Here is a 21939-nt window from a genome sequence, read left to right on the forward strand (position 1 = left end):
TTCACTGCTGAATACATACCAGAACTCAAGCTTGAAATACAAATAAAAAAATAAAAAGCATCCCCATCAAATTTTCATGTGTTTTATTGAGGTGAACATACACATGGTCCACATAGTCAATGAAAATAGTCATAAAATAATTTAAGAACTTGTGTGGAAAGGTATTAGCAGCACCATTGGTATTGGAATAGCAGAAAACACATCTCAGGAGGGCAGTGATGCCTGGAGAAAATGCCATCATTGGAACAGGGATGGGAATGGCTCTGTGGGATGCTCTGGGGAGGTGGAGTTTTTAAAACACACTTTTTTTGCTAAATACTTTTGACGATTATTGTTACAAAAAATACAACTAAATAAGATACTGCATAGTATTTTAATTAACATAAAATCGACATTGAGGTGTGTAAAGCAAGACTCAAATCTCTGCTTCCACATACATTTCATTTCTGAGTAGAGAAATCTAAAATTTAAAACGAAAATATAGACCTAGTGTATTCTCTAAAAGACACACTTTAGGTGGAACGTATCAGACTACGAAAATACATATCTTCCATTCTGTTTAATAATTTACTTTAGTTAAAAAGTTGTGAAATTCTCCTCACAAGAAGCGTATACAAATTGATGACTTTAGTAAATTAACAAAAAGGATTATTTTACTTTTTGTTTTGTTTTTGTGGGTTTTTTTTTTAAAACAAGGCTTAGCCCCGCAGTAACAATTATACAAGGAAGAAAAGAGACTACATTTATATGAAGGAATACAAATTTACACACATTTTACAGTGACTTTTACCCTACACATCTACAAAATTCACAGTTATAATACAAGCAAGTACAAGGCTGGGATAAAGCTGTCGGATACCAAAAAAAGTTCCTACTTTAAAAAAACCAAACCGATCAGGGGGAAGAGCTGGCATCGGGCGCGGCCGCGGCGGGGGAGGCTCAGCAGACGCACAGCGCTTTGCGGGGCGGGTGGAACAGGGAGCTGCTGAGCTTCTTCTGCCCGCGGAGGCTGCGCCGCATGGCCAGCCTGCCGGGGCTGCCGCGGGCCGGGGCCGCCGCCGCGCCCTCCCCCGGCCCCCGCGCCGGGCCCCGCCGCGGCTTCTTCAGCGCCGGGCCCGAGTTGGATTCCTCCAGAGTCCGCTTAAAGCTGCCCGGGGGCGGCCGCTCCGCCTCCTGCGCCTTGCCGTGCCCGCCAGGGGACACCTTGAAGCCTTTTTGGTCCGAGTTGGAAGGGGAGAGGCTGACCGACAAACCATTGCTGTAGGATTCCTGGAGCCTCAGCGCCAGGGCTTTGCTGCACTTCTCCTCCTGCGGGGCTGAATCCTTGGGGGTTCCTCCTGAGGAAGGTAAACTGCTTTTGGCAATCTCGTTTGGCAGCTCCAGGTATTTTTCTGAGAGCGTGTTGCTGTGCAGGAGGGGAGGAATGGGCTCAGCAGAGTTCAGCCGTGGCCAGGGGTCATCTTCTGTGAGCTGAGGAAAACAAAAACAAAATACTTAAGAATAAATATAACGATAGAATCGCAAAATTATTTGGGAAGGATCTGCAGGACCACTTATTCCAAACTCTGCCATGAGCACAGACACCTCCCACCATCCCAGCTTGCTCCCATCCCACCTGGCCTTGGACACTGCCAGGGACTGACTTTGTCCCGTGAGAGTACAGACAGTGCGTGGCACTTTCAGAATTCCCCTAAACCTTATCAAAAGCAGGAAAATCCTGCTCCACAGCAGGCTCAGCTTCTCTCCCTGCTGAGAGGGGGAAACAATTCCAGCTGGGGCTGTCAAGTGCAGCTGCAGAACATGAGGGATCTGCAGGCAGCTGCTGGGAACTCAGGGAAAAGCAGAGCCTGAAACCTCCGTGATCCTCAGCAGCATTTCCACACCCAGCCAGGACTCCCCACCAGACCTGGCAGAGGCACTGCCCTCTGATTTGTGTGTGGTCAGTGGCCAAAGGGCAGCAAGAGCCTCCTGACCTTGGTCATGTCCAGCACCCTCAGTTACTGCACAACCAGGTCAGCAGGGCTGGACAAACTCCTGCTCAGCTGCCACACAGAGGGGCAGTGGGAGACACAAAAATATTCCTGATTGCAGTGCAAAGTGACACTTTCACTGCCCATGGATCCCTCACAGCACATCCCCTGGGAAGCACAGGCACCCAGGTGCCAGGAACCAGGCACTTCCTAAACCCTGACCCTCATCTCTTCTGTGGTTCTGCCTCATTCTCAGTTCTACCAACAGGAAAATGGGGACAAGACTTGCTCTCACTATCCACAGGGGGATTATGGAAATTAGTGTTTATGCAGCACCCTGAAGATAGGAATTCTGACCTTATTAAAGATTTAATTGTAATTGTCCCTGGTTACTCGGTGAGGCCTCCAGAAGTGAATTTCAAGGCCACACTCCACTCCCCCAGTGGAAGGCAAATGGCAGTTATTATTTTAAGAAAATCATGTGCTGCAGAGTGAAATGCACCCAGCTGAATCAGTCAGGGACACATCTCAGGTGAGTAAACAGATGCTTCTGAACCCACAACCCAGAACAACTCCAGGTTTAACAAAATGCATTCCAAAAGAAAAGATAATCAGGATTGTTCCCAGCATCCACACTGGTTTTCCAGTGGCTGTCCATGTGTGGACAAAACCATTTGGATACCATTCCTTTACCACATTTAGCAACAAGAGGGAAGACCCTTATGAATGGAATTTTAAAGGTTATTCTCCATCTCAGTTGCTGCAGAACCCAGGGGGAACCAGATCACACACAGAGAGCAGCTCTGGCAACGCTCCTTCAGCTGCTCCATTTAATTTCTGACATTGTGTCACATAAAACTTCATTTTATGGTTTTTATTGTGCAAGACCTTTCATGTTGTGGCTCTTTTCCCCAGCATCTCCTGCTGGTGCAAACAGCTGAGACTGCAGCAGCTCTGGGGAGCCAAGGAGAGGCACAGGATGGAGTGCAGGAGAGTGATGGAACAACACAGGAAAACAAACCACCAATCACCAACTGAATTTCTCAACAATCCAATCAATCTTCCTCACTGGCCTCAGGAACACTGAAATTAATTTGGTATTAGTAATTGCTGCCAGAAGGACAAGCAATTAAGAAATACTTTTGTTTAATTAAGAAACTTTGGTTTCTATCTATTTCTGAATTAATTGTTTTGGCAGGTAGCAGCTGTCAGGCATCAAGGCCACCCCTGCTTCTCTCACAGAAACTGTGATTGAAAATTTTAGGAGCACTTACAATTTAATTTTTTCCTCAAGATTTTGCTAGGTTTAAAACCCTTTCCATGGATTTTGCTCTGCTAGATGAAAGGGGAGGAGACAAAGTTGAAGCTTGCCATTTTATTAGCAGCTTGTTTCTCCCAAGGGAATGTTTAAAACTCCCTTTCTAATTTCTGCTTTCTTTTCCTTTGCCCAAAGGACAATTATCTGAAGATTCTGCAGAACATCAAAGGACAGTGACTTAAATCAGGAGCAGCTGGTAATTACTGAAACAAACAGCCACTCATAACTACACTCCAGTTCTTCGAGGGGGGGAAGAAAAGCCACAAAACAACAAAACAAAAACCCTCTGAAGAGCTCTGCTTTATGTTAACAGCTCAAACTTGCAGCCTCCAGAAAGACCTTATGTTATGATGTCACTGCTTCAACAAAGAACATCACATCAACCAAAGGAAGATAATGAGATCTCCTAGTACAGAAAGAAAATGTTCTTTACAGCAACATGTGTTGGAACCAATTTAACCTTAAAAGAAATAAAATAAAAGCCCAACACCAGCACAACCACACCAACCCAAATGAAAGCACACCCTGTCAGGAACAGGTTCACAATCTGCAATCCCTGGGCTGGGCAAGCTACACAAGCACCTGGCAAGGCAGGAAGAGAAACTGCAGCGCAGCCTTGTTTTCTAAGGGGGTGTGTTGGATGGGTTTTTAATACCTCTGAGCCCCACTCTGCTTCCTGTCTGTCTCAAAAGGCTGCCTTCAATCTTGGGGAGGACCTCAGGAAACTTTAAGAAACAATGCATTTCAAGGTTTGTAAAGTAACTGCACTAATTTCTTCCAGATTAGGGAGGAAGCACAGATCAACAACCAGCAGCAATTCTAGAATTCATACATTGGAACACCAAAGGCAGAGTGCTAAAGTTCTTTAATAAACATGGTTAAAAGTTGGTCCAGTCCTCAAACCTTTGCAGGTAGAAGTATTGAGGATATAACTGTAGCTTTCACAGAATATCCAGAGCTGGAAGAGACCCACAAAGGCAACACCAGGTTTTAACTGACTGAGCCAATCTCAGTGATAGATTATCTAGACGTATGCAGTTCAAAATTAAAATTAAAAATTAATTAAAAATTTAAAATAGCAACATTCAACAGCGATGCCAATTGACAGCTCAGGAGTTCCTGCGAGTGTTTCTGCATCTCTGGCAGCGCTCCAGTCACCCCGGGCAGCCGGGGGAGGCAGAGGGGGGCCTGGGGCACCCTTACCTTGAGGGGGGGTGTGCAGCAGCGGGAGGGGGGCAGGCTGCTGCAGTCGGGGCTGCTGTAGCTGGGCCCCTCGGCCAGGTTGAGCACCAGCTCCTCGTCGCCGTCCCAGCGGCCGCGCTCGCGCAGGGGCGCGATGCAGATGACGATGGCGCTCGTGTTGTCCGCCCGCAGCATCCGCTGCCTCCAGCGGCCCAGGGCACGGCCCACCAGCATCCGGGCACAGGACTGCCGGGCCTCGCCCTGGGGACAGAGGGACAGAGGGACAGAGTCACACAGAGCCACCAGCATCCGGGCACAGGACTGCCGGGCCTCACCCTGGGGACATGGGGACAGAGGGACAGTGTCACACAGAGCCACCAAACACACACAGAGCCACCAGCATCCGGGCACAGGACTGCCGGGCCTCGCCCTGGGGACAGAGGGACAGTGTCACACAGAGCCACCAAACACACACAGAGCCACCAAACACACACAGAGCCACCACACACACACAGAGCCATCAGCATCCGGGCACAGGACTGCCGGGCCTCGCCCTGGGGACAGAGGGACAGAGTCACACAGGGTGTCACACACACAGAGCCACCACACACACACAGAGCCACCAGCATCCGGGCACAGGACCGCCGGGCCTCGCCCTGGGGACAGAGGGACAGAGTCACACAGAGCATCACACACACAGAGCCACCTGGGCACAGGACTGCCGGGCCTCGCCCTGGGGACAGAGGGACAGAGTCACACAGAGCCACCAAACACACACACAGCCACCAAACACACACAGAGCCACCAGCATCCGGGCACAGGACTGCCGGGCCTCGCCCTGGGGACAGAGGGACAGAGGGACAGAGTCACACAGAGCCACCAGCATCCGGGCACAGGACTGCCGGGCCTCGCCCTGGGGACACACAGGGACAGTGTCACACAGAGCCACCAAACACACACAGAGCCACCAGCATCCGGGCACAGGACCGCCATGCCTCGCTCTGGGGACAGAGGGACAGTGTCACACAGAGCATCACACACACAGAGCCACCAAACACACACAGAGCCACCAGCATCCGGGCACAGGACTGCCGGGCCTCGCCCTGGGGACAGAGGGACAGTGTCACACAGGGTGTCACACACACACACAGCCACCAGCATCCGGGCGCAGGACTGCCGTGCCTTGCCCTGGGGACATGGGAACAGATGGACAGTGTCACACAGAGCCACCACACACACACACAGAGCCACCAAACACACACAGAGCCACCAGCATCCAGGCACAGGACTGCCATGCCTCACCCTGGGGACACAGGGACAATGTTACACAGAGCATCACACACACAGAGCCACCCGGGCACAGGACTGCCACGCCTCACCCTGGGGACACACAGGGGACACTGTCACACAGAGCTACCCCCAAGGCACCTTGGGCCACACACACTCCTACAAACCATGCCCACAGCAGCCCCAGAAATGCCAATTAAAACACATCTTCCTTCTCAAATCCACCTTAAGTCAGTTTGTGGCACGTTCCACATACACACAGAGCTTTAAACAGCATAAGGAGCTCGTAACACAGCAGTAGCTTGTCAGAGGTTGGAACACAACCTACAGGCTTTGCAAAGTCTCTCATGGGGCTCACAGAGTGTTTACTCTCTGATGCTCCAATATAAATTCTCAACTGTTTGGTAAAATAAATCAGAGAGTAATTTAATTCAGTCTAAACAGTCTGCATTATAGCATGCACCTTAATGTGAAATAAATTTAATGTTCAGACAGCATTTTGTGTAACTTCCTTAGAGAAGAAACTCATTATCTCCTTTATTACTCACAGACAGCACCCTGCCAGTCAAATTTCCCCAAAACATAAGGCAAATAATTTAAACAATGTTAGTACCCATGGTATTTACCATCAGCCACATTGTAACAGCTTTTATGTCATGGCAAAACCATCAATCTGCCCCAACCCCAACAACTCCATCGGGTGCTTTTCATCCCCACCAGGCTGAACAGTTTTTAGAGGTAACAAGGATGAGATTTCCACCCTGACTTCTGGCCACTGCCCTCACCATGAAATATTTCTTCTCCTCGTGATCCTGGCACATGGAGATGGCATCCTGAGGGGGGATCATGTTCCAGAGCCCGTCACTGCCAAGGATGATGTACTTGTGCTTCTGGGGGTCAATGGTGTGCACGCTGGTGTCGGGCTCAGGGGACACCACAAACTCCCCACTGTAGAAGTCATAGCTCCAGAGATCACCTGGCAAAGCACAAAATGGGTTGGAATTGTTAAACAGCACGTGAGGAATCCCACTCTTGGAAAACAGAGGAAAATGTTCCTTCCCAGGAAATCCATCAAAATCAGCCTTGAGTCACCAGCAGGAACGTAAAGAAATTCCAGCCCAGTCACTGCTCAGCTGCTGCCACCTTTTAATCCTCTTTAGACTAAACCAAGCTGTAATCAGAGGTGTTCCACTCTCTTAAAACAAGTATTTGTGGAAAAAGGAGAAATGAAACAGATTAATGCCTAGAAAATGGTGAAACCTTAACCACTCTCCAAACAAAAATCTATCTGAATTGAGCCTCTCCTTAAACAGAAATAAAACCTGATTTTGTTGATCCCACACCAAACATGCCAATATTCGTGTGTGCAGGTGCCACAGGGAAGGCACAAAGCAAAAAGCAAAGGAGGAGCCTGAAGCCTTTTCCCTGCTCAATTCCCTGTGCCATCGCTGGAGCATCCCTGCAGGGCACGGGGGGCAGGAACAGCCCGTGCCGGGGCTGGGCAGCAGCCACAGGAACAGGGCCCTGCAGGGAGGCAGCACAGAGCAGCTCCAGCCTCTCCCCAGGACGGCCCTGTGCAGGGAACATTGCTATTTTTAAATCCCTCTCACCGTGTGAATGGATCTGGGGTCACCTCAGCAGAAACAAAGCTGAACAACGCAGCAAATCATGCCCTGGCTCAAGAGCTCCCTCCAAACCATCCTCGAGTAAAAACCACTCCAGGAGAAAAATGCACTGCCACAGCAATTTATTTCAATTATATTTATCAAGTACTCTTGAAAAATTAAAAACCTTTTCTAAGGCTAGGCCTTCAAATCAAGAATAATAATAATTTGTCCTAACACCTCTTTTAAAAATTTATTTCCAGGTTCGCAAACAGCTTCCTGTGGCGATAAGCAGCAAAAAGTAACATTATTATTACTTGCAAGCACTGGTTACATTTTTGTGTGCGGAACACACAGCTTTAAAAGCAGAAATTAATTGAACTGTCAGAGCCGAGCAGCAAACAGAAGCTCCACAACTCGAGAGTCAGGTTTTGTCAGGCTCTTCCTTTGCTTTCTGCTGGACAAAGCCTGGAGCTTCTTCCACATCCATCAGCACCCTTTTAAAGACAATAAATAAGCTTTTTGTCTTCCTCCTCGCCTCCATTAGCTTTGCCCTAAGCTATCAACCAGTTGAAAAGACTTTTCCAGAAGCAGGAAAGGGAATACTCCAACTCAATTACCCCACTCCAGCGCAGCCCGTCCTCATTAGAGCCCCGATTGTCCCTCCGCAGCCCCACAAGCGCACGCTGCTAATGAGCGCTAATTAAAAGCCAAGCCCGCTCCTACAGAGGTGCACTCGGGCTCCCGACACAGCCAGCTGGCAGCGAGATCAAAATAAACACTGGAAACAGGAGAGCTGAGCAAGGAGTGCAGGTGAATTGCCATGGAAAGTGCCCCTGCACCCCTCACATCCTGTCAGCCGCAGCGGGTAAAAACAGCAAACAGCAAAATATGCGATATCCTTACACCTCCAGTTTGTTCGTGCTCATGTAGGAGAAATGACAAAACGTTATGAGCTGAATCGGGTTTTTAATTAAAAACACCGTGCTGGGTGATAAAAATAACCCGATGTTCATTAATTTGGGTTCTTTAGCCCGTGTGTGTGTCATCCTGTCCATCTGCTCCCTCCCCGAGGAAACAGCCAAGCCATGCCCACGCTGACTGCAGGGATCTGCTCCAAAATCCTCACAGGAGAGCTGGGAATATCACCAGGGGCTGCTCCGAGGATTCCAAACTCCTGAGGGCACACAGAGACCCCCAGAGACCCTCCAACCCTGAGCCCACCAAGGCCAGCCCATGGGGAGAAGGACATTTACAGCTTTATTTTGTGTTTTCCCCTGAAGGGCAGAGCTCCCCAGCCTAAGGCAAAGCTTTTTGGAGCTGCTGCCCAGCTGTGCCCCCCATCCCTGCCCAGCTGGAGAGTTTTACAGCCCAGCAGTACCAACCTGCAGAGGAATTTTCTGAGGCAGCCTCTGTCACAGCTCTGGGAAGGGCAAAGGGAGAGGAGAGCAGCCAGAGAGCACAGAACACGTTTCCCTGAGCATTGCAGAGTTTCCCTGAGCACTTCAGAGCTCTCTGAAGTCTTTAATTGTGTTCCAAAGCAAGCAGACAGAGCAGTGACCCTCTGGGATGTGCCAGAGGCTGCAGTGCCAGGCTCTCAGGATTCCATTTCAGAGCCAGACTATTTTTGTTCTGAATTAAAACCCAAACATTTACAAAACTCTTGACAATCTTGTTCTTTAAAAACTTACACACTGGGAGTATTCCTTTGCATATTTCTTTTCCAAACCAAAGGGAAATAAAGTTATTAATGCAGTTCCTTCCATATCTTCCAGAAAAACCTGTTTCTTAGAATAATATACAGAGATCTACACTGCATCTCACAAAGTGAAATAGATGTTTGAAATCAGATACTAAAGGAGCAGGAAACTAATTTAGCTGCCTGTGAGAATATATCAAACTAGGCAGTCTCTCTTACTGTTACCTTATAAAATCCTACAACAAAGCCACTCCTAAGTCAAGTGCTGCCAGGGAACAATGGCAGCTACAAACAAAAACACCCTCACGTAAGTGGGCTGGATTGGATTAAACCCAAAGCCTTCTTAGAGCTAAAGCATGTCCAGAAATTACATAAATCAAGTCTTTCATTTCAGTTGCTGGAGATGCCGTTTTGCATATAAAAGGGGCTTTTGATTTTAATAGAGGAAAGAATACTTTCATAACTCAGTCCAAAATGAAACCTCAGACTGATTAATCCCAGATCTTTTTAAACCAAAGTTTTTCTCCACAGGTGCCCTCACAGGATGTGTTACACACAGATCCCAGAGCAATGCACACACATTGTTTTGTCTCAGGGCTGGAGAAAATTGTACGAGATATCCTGAGGACAAGAGAGGAATCCCAAATGCACCCCAAGTTTGTCTGGTTTTATAGAGATAAAACAGAAAAGCAATTATCAATAGGAGCTGGAAATTGCTGTAAATACAACTTCTACAATTCCATGTGATTCAGGTTCATAGCCTGCAACGGAGCAGGAAGGAAAAACTGAGTGGCAGCTGTGCCCACTCTGTTTGGTAATTTAATGTGAAAAACAGTAAAATAAACAACCCTAAAATCTTACACAGCAATTTCCTCAGATCATTTGAGGCCAGCCATAGCCTCTTGCCCAGGATTTCATGGAATGTGCATTCAGAGAGCTCCACAAAGCAGCTCTGGCACGCAGTCAGATGTTCTGGAACAGCTCCCCTGGCCCTGTCAAAGATCCTGCAGCAGCTCCACGTGCATCCCCTGCTCTGGTTCACAACTGCTCCTAGAGGGCAGCAGGAAATTCCTGCATGCTGGAGGCTGCTCCACTGAAACAGGGCTGAGCCTGATTCGTTCCTACAGAAAACCCAGGGAGAGCAGAGTTCACGTTCCCACAGGAGGGAGTGCTTGAACCAAGGGGCTCCTGCCTCAGCTTTCATCATTCATTCATTGCAACACCTCCCAAACAGCTCCAACAGTGCCAGGCAATCCCTCAGCACACATTCAAGAGTATCTATTGCAGGGCAAATCAGTATTAAAAAAAAAAAAAAAAGAAAATATGTTCTCATTGCCCAGAAAAGGTCAGCAGAAGTAGCTGTGAAAACACAGAACCACAGATTGAAATGGTTTGTTAGGAGACACAGAAAGCTGCTGGGTGCATTAAACATCTCACAGATGCTCTACAGGGACAGCACAAAGCCCAAATAGTTCTGACTTGTTCTGGGGCTATAAATAAATCAAGCATTATTTAAATACTTAAACACAGCCACTGTGCATACCAGAAATTATTATTTTAGGGCAGAAGGGCACTTCTGACAATCAGAATGGGGAAGGGTATGTCAGCAGAATTCATCTGGCCACAAGGATTTCTTCTGCACCAGGAATTTCTGCTGCCTGAGTGCAGCTTTTCCACAGTGCTTTACTCCTGTATTCCTATTTTATTTCCAAAACCTTTCCTCAACTCCTTAACAGTGCACTAGACCTAAAGACTGGGGGATGACATTGCATCAAAATATTTTAAAGTGTGGTCAGAGAGAGACACTTAAAACATCATTTGTGATCTAAATTTTAGGGATTTTAATCAGATAATCTCCCAGATTCTAAATATAAATTCCCAACTCTAAGTTTTTCTCATTGTCCTGCTAAAATTTTTTACCCAGGTTGGGACCAGGCAGGAGGGGAGGCTGTCCCAGCATGGGGTTTGAGCTTTCAAATCCCAGAATTGATAAGAGATAGGTGCTCCCATTTTTGGACCTGAAAACTCTCATTAATCCTCTCTTCATGCACTTGCTGGCCAAGAATGCACTGGGGGCTACCAAATGCATGGCTCCCTGAATTCCCATCTGCACAGAAACCCCAGCCAAACCCTTCTGTTCAGCTGCTGGGAGCAATCAGACCAAAGGCCAGCCAGTTCTTTGGACAGGCAACAATCCCAGGAAGAAATGATGAATCCAAATTAAGTGTTCACATTTTGCAATCCAGGAGGAACACCTCCCTGTCCTGCAGGAGTGTGCTGCTCAGGGGATGAAGGTTTTTTGCTACTCATCTATTAGCTCCAAAGGATTCACTCAAATTCTTAAGTCAGTTCTCCTGACCACAAAATAAATTCTATCCTACCTGAAATATGACACATAAGGACTTTCAAATACTGAGAAAAAGTCCTTAAAATTAAAATTTTCAGTTTTCAGGCACCTGTGACTCCTTGCTTGACACACAGCTGACTCTTCCATGTTCATTGTCACTGCAAAATTCTCCTTAACTCTGGACAAACCCCTGTGGCACAGCTATTCCTGCCTGTGAAATCAGACACAGGCAGGCTGTGGAATGAGGCTCCCAGAACAGCCTGTCCCCATGGGCACTGCCAGCACTGCCAAGCTGCCAGCCAGGAATTCCAGCACAGCTCCCACAGGGAAACCACAATCCCATCAAACAAACTATGCTGGGGGTACCTGCACAGAAAACTCCTCACTGCACAAAGGAGAGAACATGAACAGCCAAAGACTGGCATTCTGCAGTGGAATTTAAGGAGAAAAATGACCAGAAACACTAACACTCATGGGTAAGAGATACCAAATAATTCAGTGAAGAATACTTCCCAAAAAAAAAATCATCACAGGATATTGCAGGACAATTTCTAGTCCTGCAAGATCCCTTTCTGTCCTTGGAATGAGGTGCTCATCAAAGACAGCTCCTCTCATTTCTAGTGCTCTCATAAAGGCAAGTTAAAATTAAATAGATTTAACTTTCACTTCATTCTGTGCCAAAATATTCTCCACAAAAGAAACACTGAAGCAATTCATACACCATCCAGCAAAACTTCATTTCTGGTGCAAATGGAAACGTGCAAGCCCTGTGTGTCTCCAGGAGGGAGAGCACATTTGTCTCCTCCTCACTGAGATAATGTGGCTGTAATTTTTGACTAGCTGGTGGTAAAATTAAATCCCATCCTTGTAGGGCTGACACTGAAAACCCTGAAAGTTAGAAGTCAGGTTCTTTCCTCTCCAATTTTAATCTCTTTTTAATCTCTCCGCAATCACAGCATTATTCAAAAAACACAGTATAATTGCATTAAAAACACACTTCCAAGGGCCAGACTGTGAGAAGGCAGGTGAGGAGAGCCCTGTGCATTGTGTGCTGGGCAAAGGCAGGGCTGAGCAGAGCTCAGGGACTCACCCAGGGCTCTGGCCACGGCCAGGAAGGGGATCTGGTCGATGACGGTGCTGCGGCGCACGGGGCCGTTGTGGCTCAGCCGGGGCCTCTTCCACACCACACGGTTCACACCAGACTTGTTGATCACACTGCAAGCACACACAGGGACAGGGGTTAGCAACAGCAGTGGTGCCAATGAGGAAAAGCAGGTAAATGTGCAAATGTGGAGGTAATAATGATGGCAAGTTCCTATTTCAAAACACATGACAGCACTTTGTTTGATATCGTCCCATATCCAAGGGGAAAAGTGAGAGATGAAGGGCAGAAGAAAATAAAAACCAAGGTAATGAAGACCTGGAAGAAATTCTGGCTGGTTACAAAATATGCAAGAGTGTCTTTTTAATCGGTCAGAGTCAGAGCAGAACTGAATTTGCCTCCCTCAGATGAGGACCATCAACACCAGCTCATCAGGTGTCAATTCCTCCTTCACTCTTCTCCATCTCCCAAAGTCTGGCTGCACAGAGCAGCATGGCACCCTTGAAACAACAGCAAAGAAAGAGCAGCCTCCTGGAAGGATTTGCTTGATGGAAGGAACACCAACAGGAGGCAGACACAAAAGAGGAATTGTCCTGGGCCGGTGTGTGCAGGAAGCAGGAGATGGGAGAACTGCTCTGCATTTGCATGTGAACACCTGCTCTGAGCACTGAGCACTGCTTTGGCTCTCCCAGGTGGCACTGCAGGAGCTGCAGAGCAAATAACTGGGGCAGCTGTGTCAGGCAGGGAAGGGAGAAGAACAAATATGAACCATCAAGGAATAAGAGCTAATGAACCCAGGCACCAGCAAAGCTCAGTCCCAACCAAGTTAGGAGCTGGATACTTGAAAGTTCCTTTCATCCAAGGAACAGCCATTGGTAATTAGAAACTGAGCAGCTCTGGAACAGCCTCAGGATTCCTCATGCTGAAGCCATTCAAGATGCACTTCCTGACACTTCAAAGGCCTTAACAACAAGGGCATGTTCTGCTCCATCCAGAGCACGGCACAGTCACAAACACCACATCCTAAAACCTGATCTCATCCACTCGTACAGCTGATGACCACACAGAGCTCACTATTGGAAAAAAAACCTCATCCCACACTCAGACTGTTACTGGGAAATGGCATTTTAATGGAAGACTCCCTCATGCTCTCTCATTAAGGGTTCCCAGTTTGCTCTGATGAAAGACAAGGCATTCCCAAGCACAGCTGCACTTCCACCTCACTCCCACCACATGCCTCACAGCCAACCTGGGAAAAACAGGAGGAGCACCAGCAAAAATTTTTGAAAAATTAAAAATTAACCATTCCTGTCAATACTAAGCTTCAGGGAATGGTTTTCTGCACCTTCAGACTTCCAACCTCTGAGAAACCTACAGCAAAAGTGCCCCTGATTAACTCCCACCTGGCAGAGCCACAAATATCTGCAGGTTAATGGCTGACAGGGCTCCCACGTGAAAGATGTCAGCAGGAAAACCTCCAGTGATCCCTGCTGGAGGAGCAGACCGTGCCCATCCATCTGGTGAGCACCAGGAGGACACAGAGCTCCCAGAGCCCAGCCCTGGGGCTGTCCCCAGACATTTGTGCCACCTGAGAGAGCCCTGCCTGCTCCCCCTGACTGCCAGGGAGCACACCCAGCCCAGCTCTGCCAGGGGAGGAATGGCTCCTGCAAGGACAGCTGCTAAACTGTGCTGTCAGAACAGCAAAGGGGGGATTTTGTTGCAAATCCAGGATTTTTCTCAGGTTCCCTAAGCAGAGGCTTTGAGGAGTCCATTCAAGAGCTGCCATTGTCATCTCAGGGACAATGCAGCATGCCTGAGAAATCAGAGTGCTGGGACAAACTGGATATTCTAGACCTCCTATCATTTCACCCACAAGAAAAGGCAATTTGCACAACCTGAAGGTTCCTCAGAATTTAAAGGGAAATAGGCCAAAAATTAACATCTCTGCTTGCAAAGTTGTTGGTGAACATTTAGAACTGTAAGCACACCTCAGCTGTGTGATCCACCAGGAAATTAAAGTTCTGGATACACCATAAACCACTAACAAAAAACACAACCATGTAACAATGGATCCCTGTATTTATTCCCCAGTAAGCTGTAAGAAAAATTAAGAGGACAAAAGAGAAATAGCTGAGATTCAGCTCCTTGTGTGCCCTCCCACAACAAGCTCAGGCTTAGCTCAGTGAGAGCAGACAAACCTACCTGTGGTATTTTCTGGGGTCCCCTGTGGCAGGGAGGAATAAATCTGATTCCATGTTCTAATTTATTATTTTATTATAAGACTAATTTATTAATTATATTATTTAATTTATTAATTACTTTATGATAAGACTAATTTATTACTTTATGATATTATATAAAAGAATGCTATACTAAAGAATAGAGAAAGGATACAGACAGAAGGCTGAAAGACAATAACTAAAAACTTGTGACTCTCTTCAGAGCCTCGACACAGCTGGGCCATAATTGGCCAATAAGTAAAAACAATTCACATTAAATCAATGAACAATCACCTGTTGGTAAACAATGTCCAAACCACATTCCAAAGCAGCAAAACACAGGAGAAGCAATGAGATAATATTGTTTTCCTTTTTCTCTGAGGCTTTCTCAGCTTCCCAGGAGAAGAATCCTGGGCAAGGGGATTTTCCCAGAAAATAAGACAGTGCCACCTACCTGCCCCCAAGGCCTTCAATCCTCTCCCTCTCCTTGGGAAGCTCTGGCTTGTGGTCCTGTGTCACCTCCACAGCTCTCACAAAGTCATCCTTGGGGTCGTCCTGCACCCCCAGCACCACCCCCGAGTCCCCCACGTGTGCCACGTACATCTTGGAGCCGCGGATGATCACCACGCTGGCCGTGGTGCCCGACGTGCTGGGCAGCCCTGTCATGGTCTTGGGCCACTCTGCTGCAGGGAGAAACCAGGCAAAAAACACAGAGAAAGCACAGGGTTAGCTCTGGGGAACTGGGAATGGGGTCTCAGGGGTTTGTGGGGTGTGATAACAACGGGCAGGCCCAGCAGTGTCCCCCCACTCATTTAACATCCTTCCCCAGCCTCAGGATCAAAGCACCACAACAGGGTTCTAAAAACTGCCCCCTCTGGTTTGATATGCCAAGCATCACTAGAAGAACATGGGGAAGATGTTGTGCTCCTTGGGGCTGAACGGGATCAATCCAGTGTTTCATTGAGATTCACTCTTCACTTCCCTGTCTGAAGTAGTAGAAATGTCCTAAATTCAGTTACTTTGTCTGGGTATTTGATTGGCAATCAGGATTTGTGGACATTCCTGATTCCCTTGGAAGGAAGAAAAACTACTTTACTTTCATAGGCGGAACAGCAAAATTTTGTGCTGAATGACATCTCAAATGTTTTACTCACGCTTCCCTTTGGAGAGCTGCATAATTCAGACTATCTCAGTGTGCTCCCCTTAAATTCTACAGGAGATATCCCTGGAATTCAGAGCAATAACACAGCTACACCTGGTGAGGGAAATCTCCTTCCTCAGCTGCTCTGCCCTCAAAGCACTTCTATGAACTTGCTGTTACACTACACTCTCCAATTACATCCCATCTCAGTTTTTCTTTTACTCCTTCTCTATTTTTGTGTCAACACAACTTGATTTTTCCCCCAAAGTGCACAAACTGACAGAGACAACAACCCCATGGAGCCACAAACCCAGCCACACCACCCTCCTGCCAGCCCAGCACCCACAAAGGCAGGCTCAGCTCCCAGTTATCAGTTGGTTCCCAGTGCCAGCAGCAGCCTCATGTTTCTCCTTGGCTGCACCCACTCAGACAAGCTCCAAAGGGAGCCTCATCTCCCTGTCACATTCTATCTCCTGCTCTTCACAAGTCAGGCTCACACAGCACCACACAAAAACTCCACTGTGACACAAGCTGTTTGCAGGAAATACCCAGCTCAGGCTGCCAAAGCACTGCATCCTCGGTTTCTGCCTGTGGCACAACAAACACACGGCAAATGAACACACCAGGAGAGAAAAGGAAAGCACAGTTATACCTTACCCTCTGTGAAAACTGATATTTTAACCTTCTAAAGCGTTAAACAAAATCAAAACAAAATGAAGACCTTAAGTTCTAGTAGCATCGATTGATGCTCAGGTGCCTGAGGGAAGAAGACATGGAAGAGAGCTGATGGAAAAGGAGAATTTGGAGATGTAGAATTCACAGGCAGTATGAAGGTAAAAGTTGCATTTCAAGCTACCAAGACAGCCAGCACAATTTAATCATTTAAGTTCCAACAGTTCCAGCTTTGTGCTCAAAATACTAAAATGCACTTTCTCCCTAGGAGCAGCTTTATTTCAAGAACACAAACATTCAATCAGCTTATTGGAAGTACTTTGTCTGGCAGTTTTAACTGAGGATATTAAATCTAACACATTCCAAAAGGAAAGCAAACAAGGGATGGAGCCAAGTGGTAATGAGGACTTCAACCATGCACTTAACAGAAAACAAGCTGCAACTAATGAGTTTCTGTCAGTGTAACAATCCCTGAACAGCAATAAAATGTATTAGAGAGTCAAATCAGTCTTTATGGGGATGGGGAGCAGAGAGAAGGAAATCACCCACTTGTGGGAGAAGGAATGATGCAGCAGCCTCAGATTTTAGGCTCAATAAAATCAGGAATTATCTGCCTGCCTATCCAGAGACTGCAGTTCATGCCTTGCTCCCAGTTCTCTCCAGAGATTGTGTCTCACCAGGAGACACCAAAGTGCCAGAACTGCTGGGTTTTCTTCTGATCTCAAGCATTAAAATCAAATCCACGGACCCAGCTCCTCCAGGGATCAGGAGCACCAACAGCACATCTTTCTAAAACATACCCCTCCCCGTGCTTGAAAACCACTGCCCTTCACACTCAGCTTTGTAACTTTGACCTCATAAACTCAACCCATTCAGTACCTTCCAAAATGAACTCTCACTCCAGAAGACCTTTGGCATTCAGAGAATTTTATTACTACAGAATTAATGCCAAAAATGATCACCGGTGACAAATGGGCATTTTTCTGGTACTGTCATGATCAGTGTGGTTTGTGTCTATCAGGGGACACCTACAGAACCTCCAACAACCAAGAGAGCAGCTGAGTCCAAGTTCCCTTCCAACAGCCCACTGAAAGCTCCATCCTCCACCCCAAAATCCCAAACCATTCTCCCACACACCTCAAGGCACCAACACAGCCAGTCTCCATTTGGTGCCCACAGTGTCACCAACACACAGATAAAAGCTGCTGCTTTACACATGGTAATGTGGAAAATGATTGCCTGTCAGTAGAATTCCCACTGGGCCTCCAGAACAGGATGAAGTAATAAAGCAGAGATAATGATGGGCCTGTCCCACAGAGCTCGGGCTGCTCAGCACGTGCAGCAGGAACCAGGAGGAGCAAACACGCTCTGGAGTTTACCAAACAGCCCACCTCGGAGTGCCACCAAAGCCAGAGCTGGGCTGTTTCTCACAACAATTCCAATTGCTTCCACAACCCCGGTGCTGTTTGCTAAACACCATCACTGAACAGAGCTCCCTGCACTCTCCCCCTCCTGCCTCGGTGCTCACACAGAGTTCCAGTGACAAATTACACACCAGGGACTCGACAGCCAGAAAACTGAGCTCCTTATCTGCCCCCACCCCGTGCCACGTCCCCTGTTCACACATTTTGCTCCTTATCAGCCAGCCCTGCAGCCCAGGAGGCTGCACACCCCATTGCCAAGGATGTGGGCAAGTTCTGGTGCTTCTAAAACTCACACCCTTCCCTCTGTACCCTCAAACTTACCGTTCCTTCCCCCAATATCTCCTCAAGTATCTGACATTTGCACAACTTCTCTATTTTGCTATTCAAGAAAAAGGAAAATGAAACTGTTTTGAAACTATAATTACCCCACACCCCTCCTGAATCACCCACTGAAAGCTCAAGGTGCACTGAGTGCAATTCTTGCTTTTCAGGTTTCCCTCCCAAGCCCAGCTGTCACTGTCACTATTCTGGATCCAGTTCTACCGTGTTCCACACCTCCCTTCACACACTGAATCCTGCTCTTGCTTTTTCTCTGAGGCTTTTGCATGCCTAAATGCACAAATAATACACTCACATTCTACACATTCTATATAAACAACGCTCTAAGTCAGAACCTTCACCTCAGGAAGAAAAAAAAAAAAAACCCTTCAGAAACTTCAACTGCGGCCTCAGAAGACCTCGGGGAGAGGGATGAGTACAGGAATGGTGACTGTCACTTGTCTGGGCATGCTCCTGTCCTTAACTCATGGACTTATTTACAGCGTCCATGCTACTGCACCTAATCAACTAACACATACATAAATACAAAATAACGATATATATAGCTATATCTATCAAAACCATCCTGAGGATACTAAGTGCGTTTTCTATTTATCAGGGACATTGAGTATTCCCCAACGCTCACACATGAACGAGTTATAAACCAGACACAATTTCAATCCTTCCATCAGGACTCAGAAAAACAGTCAGAAGCACTGTTATGGAAAAAACCACCGTTCCCAGCCCATTTCAGTTTGTTAAAATTACTTTTTTCCCCCTTTTCATGACGCAAGGGAAATGCAAGGGGGGAGTTCAGTGCGATTACCCAAGGCAACAAGATTAAGACCTTCCTAATGAATCGAAGTTGGAAATTAACGCCTAACACCCCGAAAACAAACTGCAGCCCTAGCATCGCCCCATCCCCAGCTACGTAACACAGCAGCGTATGCTCGCCCCGTGTTTACATCTCTGCTCTCCCAGCGTGCCATCCAGTGTTCCTCGTTCTCCCGAATTATCGGCCGGGCTGCCCTCCCGCCTCCGCCGCGATTCCCGGCGCGGGGACGGCAGCAGGGATTTAGGGAGGGAGGCGCTCACAATAGTGCGGGAGAGGGGCAGCAAAGGCGGCGGGGGCAGCGGAGGCTCCGCGGGCACTTACGCAGCTTTTTCCACATGGCGCGGTGGCAGGCGATGAAGCCCTTGCGCAGGGCCGCGCACACCTCGGCGGGCTCGGCCGAGCAGAATCCCTTCTGCTTCTTGATGAAGCCCCACAGGTTCTCCCGGGCGAACTGGGCCGCCTCCCGCCCGCCGTGCCCGTCGCACACGGCGAAGAAGGCGACGGAGCGGCGCGGCCGCCGCCCGGGGCCGGTGCCGGGGGGCTGCGCTCCGTCCTCGGCCGCCCGCGGGGTCCCTCCCCGCCGCCGCCCGCTCTCGGCCGGGGGCTCGGCGGCGCCGGGGCCTGCGGGCGCCGCTCCGCCTTTGTGCGCCCCGGCCGGCGGCGGCTCGGGCTCCACCACGATGTGGGTCACGTCCTCCATGTATTTCCTGCCGCCCTGGTCGGAGAACACGCTCACCCCGAGCGCGTACGGCCCCTCCATGGGGAGAAGGGGGGGCGGCTCCGCGCGGCGCTCCCGCCGCTGCCCGCCCGCCGACGACTATTGCCGGAGACGGCGGCGCTCGGGCATGTCCGCGGCGGCCCGGGCCGCTCCCGCTGCCGCTCGCTGCGCCCGCCGGAACGGGAACGGGCCCGGCCCGCCCAGCGCCCCCTGCCGGCCCCGCCGCGGCGGAAGGGGCGGCGGGCGCGGCCCGGGCTCCGCGGCGCCCCCTGCGGCCGGCGGAGATCGCAAAACCGCGACCGCGACCGAGCCCGGGCAGGACGGGACGGGACCCAGCGGGAGCCTCCGGTCCTGCTGCTGACACCGCAATAACCCTCGCTGGGCAGCCCTGGCAGCGCTGTGCGAACGCTCCGGGAGCTCCGGCAGCCTCGGGGCCGTGCCCGTTCCCTGGGGAGCACGGGCAGTGCCAGCGCTGGGGGGAAGAGCCTTTCCCTGATCTCCCGCCCGACACAAGTTCAGGCCGCTCCCTCCGGTGCTGTCGCTGCTCAGCAGAGATCGGGGTCTGCCCCTGCTGTCGCCCTCACAAGAAAGGTGTAGAGAGCCATGAGTGTCCCCCGGGTCCCTTCCACCACACGAGCTCCAAAAGGGCTTCACAGAGCTCAGCATCGCAAGCAGGATGAAGAACGGGAAGCGCGATATTGCTCCCCTTGCTCCAGGCACTGTTACTCAGCCCTCCTGTCTCCCCCTGCTCCAGGAGCCCCACTGTTACTCAGACCCCCATCTTTCCCTGCTCAGGATCCTCACTGTTACTCAGATCCCCATCTTTCCCTGCTCCAGGAGCCCCACTGTTACTCAGACCCCCATCTTTCCCTGCTCCTTGCTTTCATTCCTATTTTCCCACTCGATTCCCACCCATGACCCCTCTGGAATTACACATCCCAGCACCGTTTTATGCTCGTGACCATTTCAGACGTTTCCTTCACGCTGGAGGGGTTTGTGCATTTCGTTTTTACAGCTGAAATTCCAGAGATTGTTTTACTGCCAGCTCCCAGAGCCCCTTCTCACTACAGCGAAAACCACCACGGCATTTTGCAAAAATACTTGCCTGGAGATAATTGTTTGGCTTAAGGACTGCAAGCCCTTTGGATTTCCTTCCATCAACCACATTAAAGTCAGCAGTATTTTAAAAATAAAAAGGATACAACAAAGCTTTGGGTTCCTGGAGAGCTGAGGGATTTGCAAACCTGTTACAACCATTAATGAATTAATCCACACTAATCCTATCAGGTAAGGATCCCTTCCTACTTTACAGGTGTTTATACCCTCAGATCAATCACCAGATCATCAACCCCAATATAGAATTGCTTTAAAAATCTGACCATGGAGTTTCATAGCAGTATTTTATATAAATATATTGGGCATTTCAGCAGTGTGTAAAGGGGACAAAGACCAAATTGAGCTTTATGCAATCCCAAACATCACAATGTATCACTATTTCCCTCTTAATTAACATTAAAACCATGGACATGACACATCAATGGTTAGGCCTGCATTGCCACACACATCACACGACATTTTTAATTACAAAGTAGCCAGAAAACAAACAAACTTGAAACTGTCAACCAAAAAAAAAAACACCAAAACATTGTCACAGAGACATCTAAAGCACATTGCTCCCAAAAAAGCACAATATCCCTATTTCATAGCTGGATAAGTGCAGCCAGAGACATTGTCATGTGTGGAATAGCCTCATTCAATAAAGGCAATGCTTTCCTGAATAATTTTGAGTGGAAAATCACAGTCTACTCCAGGAACAGAACCACACAGAGAGGCTCCTACCCCTGCTCTTTACAGAAACATACTTTAGGTAGTCTGGTAAAAAGAAGGAAACAAAGGAAAAAACCAATTATTATGGAAGAAATACCTTTCCAAACCTTAAGATATTTCTGTATTTTTATATCCAAGTGTTGCTTTTGCCTTCCCAAGTGAAAAAAATGCCTCATTTCTGTCACTACTCCTACAATTGAGACAATAGCCATATAAATCCTACCTACACTCACAAATTCAATCAAATTACAATGCATTAAAGATGGTTTTGCCTGC

At 48.4% G+C, this 21939-nt stretch overlaps 1 protein-coding gene across 1 annotated transcript; it reads right to left on the reverse strand.

Moving 5' to 3' along the window:
* Positions 1–66: 66 nt before the first annotated feature.
* On the reverse strand, positions 67–19984 carry PPM1D (protein phosphatase, Mg2+/Mn2+ dependent 1D). Its single transcript, XM_058037769.1, has 6 exons — positions 19440–19984; positions 15183–15411; positions 12498–12622; positions 6543–6733; positions 4492–4731; positions 67–1470 (listed from the first exon to the last, which is right to left on the reverse strand). The coding sequence occupies exons 1-6, from the start codon at positions 19876–19878 to the stop codon at positions 940–942; spliced, it is 1755 nt and encodes a 584-aa protein (XP_057893752.1). The 5' UTR covers positions 19879–19984; the 3' UTR covers positions 67–939.
* Positions 19985–21939: the final 1955 nt, after the last annotated feature.

The sequence above is a fragment of the Melospiza georgiana genome, chromosome 19 (genome assembly GCF_028018845.1).
Source record: "Melospiza georgiana isolate bMelGeo1 chromosome 19, bMelGeo1.pri, whole genome shotgun sequence".
Classification (NCBI taxonomy): Eukaryota; Metazoa; Chordata; class Aves; order Passeriformes; family Passerellidae; genus Melospiza; species Melospiza georgiana.

Bases quoted from the DNA above. Each gene is read 5' to 3' on its own strand.
- PPM1D (XM_058037769.1), bottom strand. From the start codon at position 19,878: ATGGAGGGGCCGTACGCGCTCGGGGTGAGCGTGTTCTCCGACCAGGGC. The intron at 15,412-19,439 runs GTAAGTGCCCGC...TTCTCCCTGCAG, and splicing joins CGCCATGTGGAAAAAGCTGC to CAGAGTGGCCCAAGACCATG. The intron at 12,623-15,182 runs GTAGGTGGCACT...GTGTGCTTGCAG, and splicing joins ATTGAAGGCCTTGGGGGCAG to TGTGATCAACAAGTCTGGTG.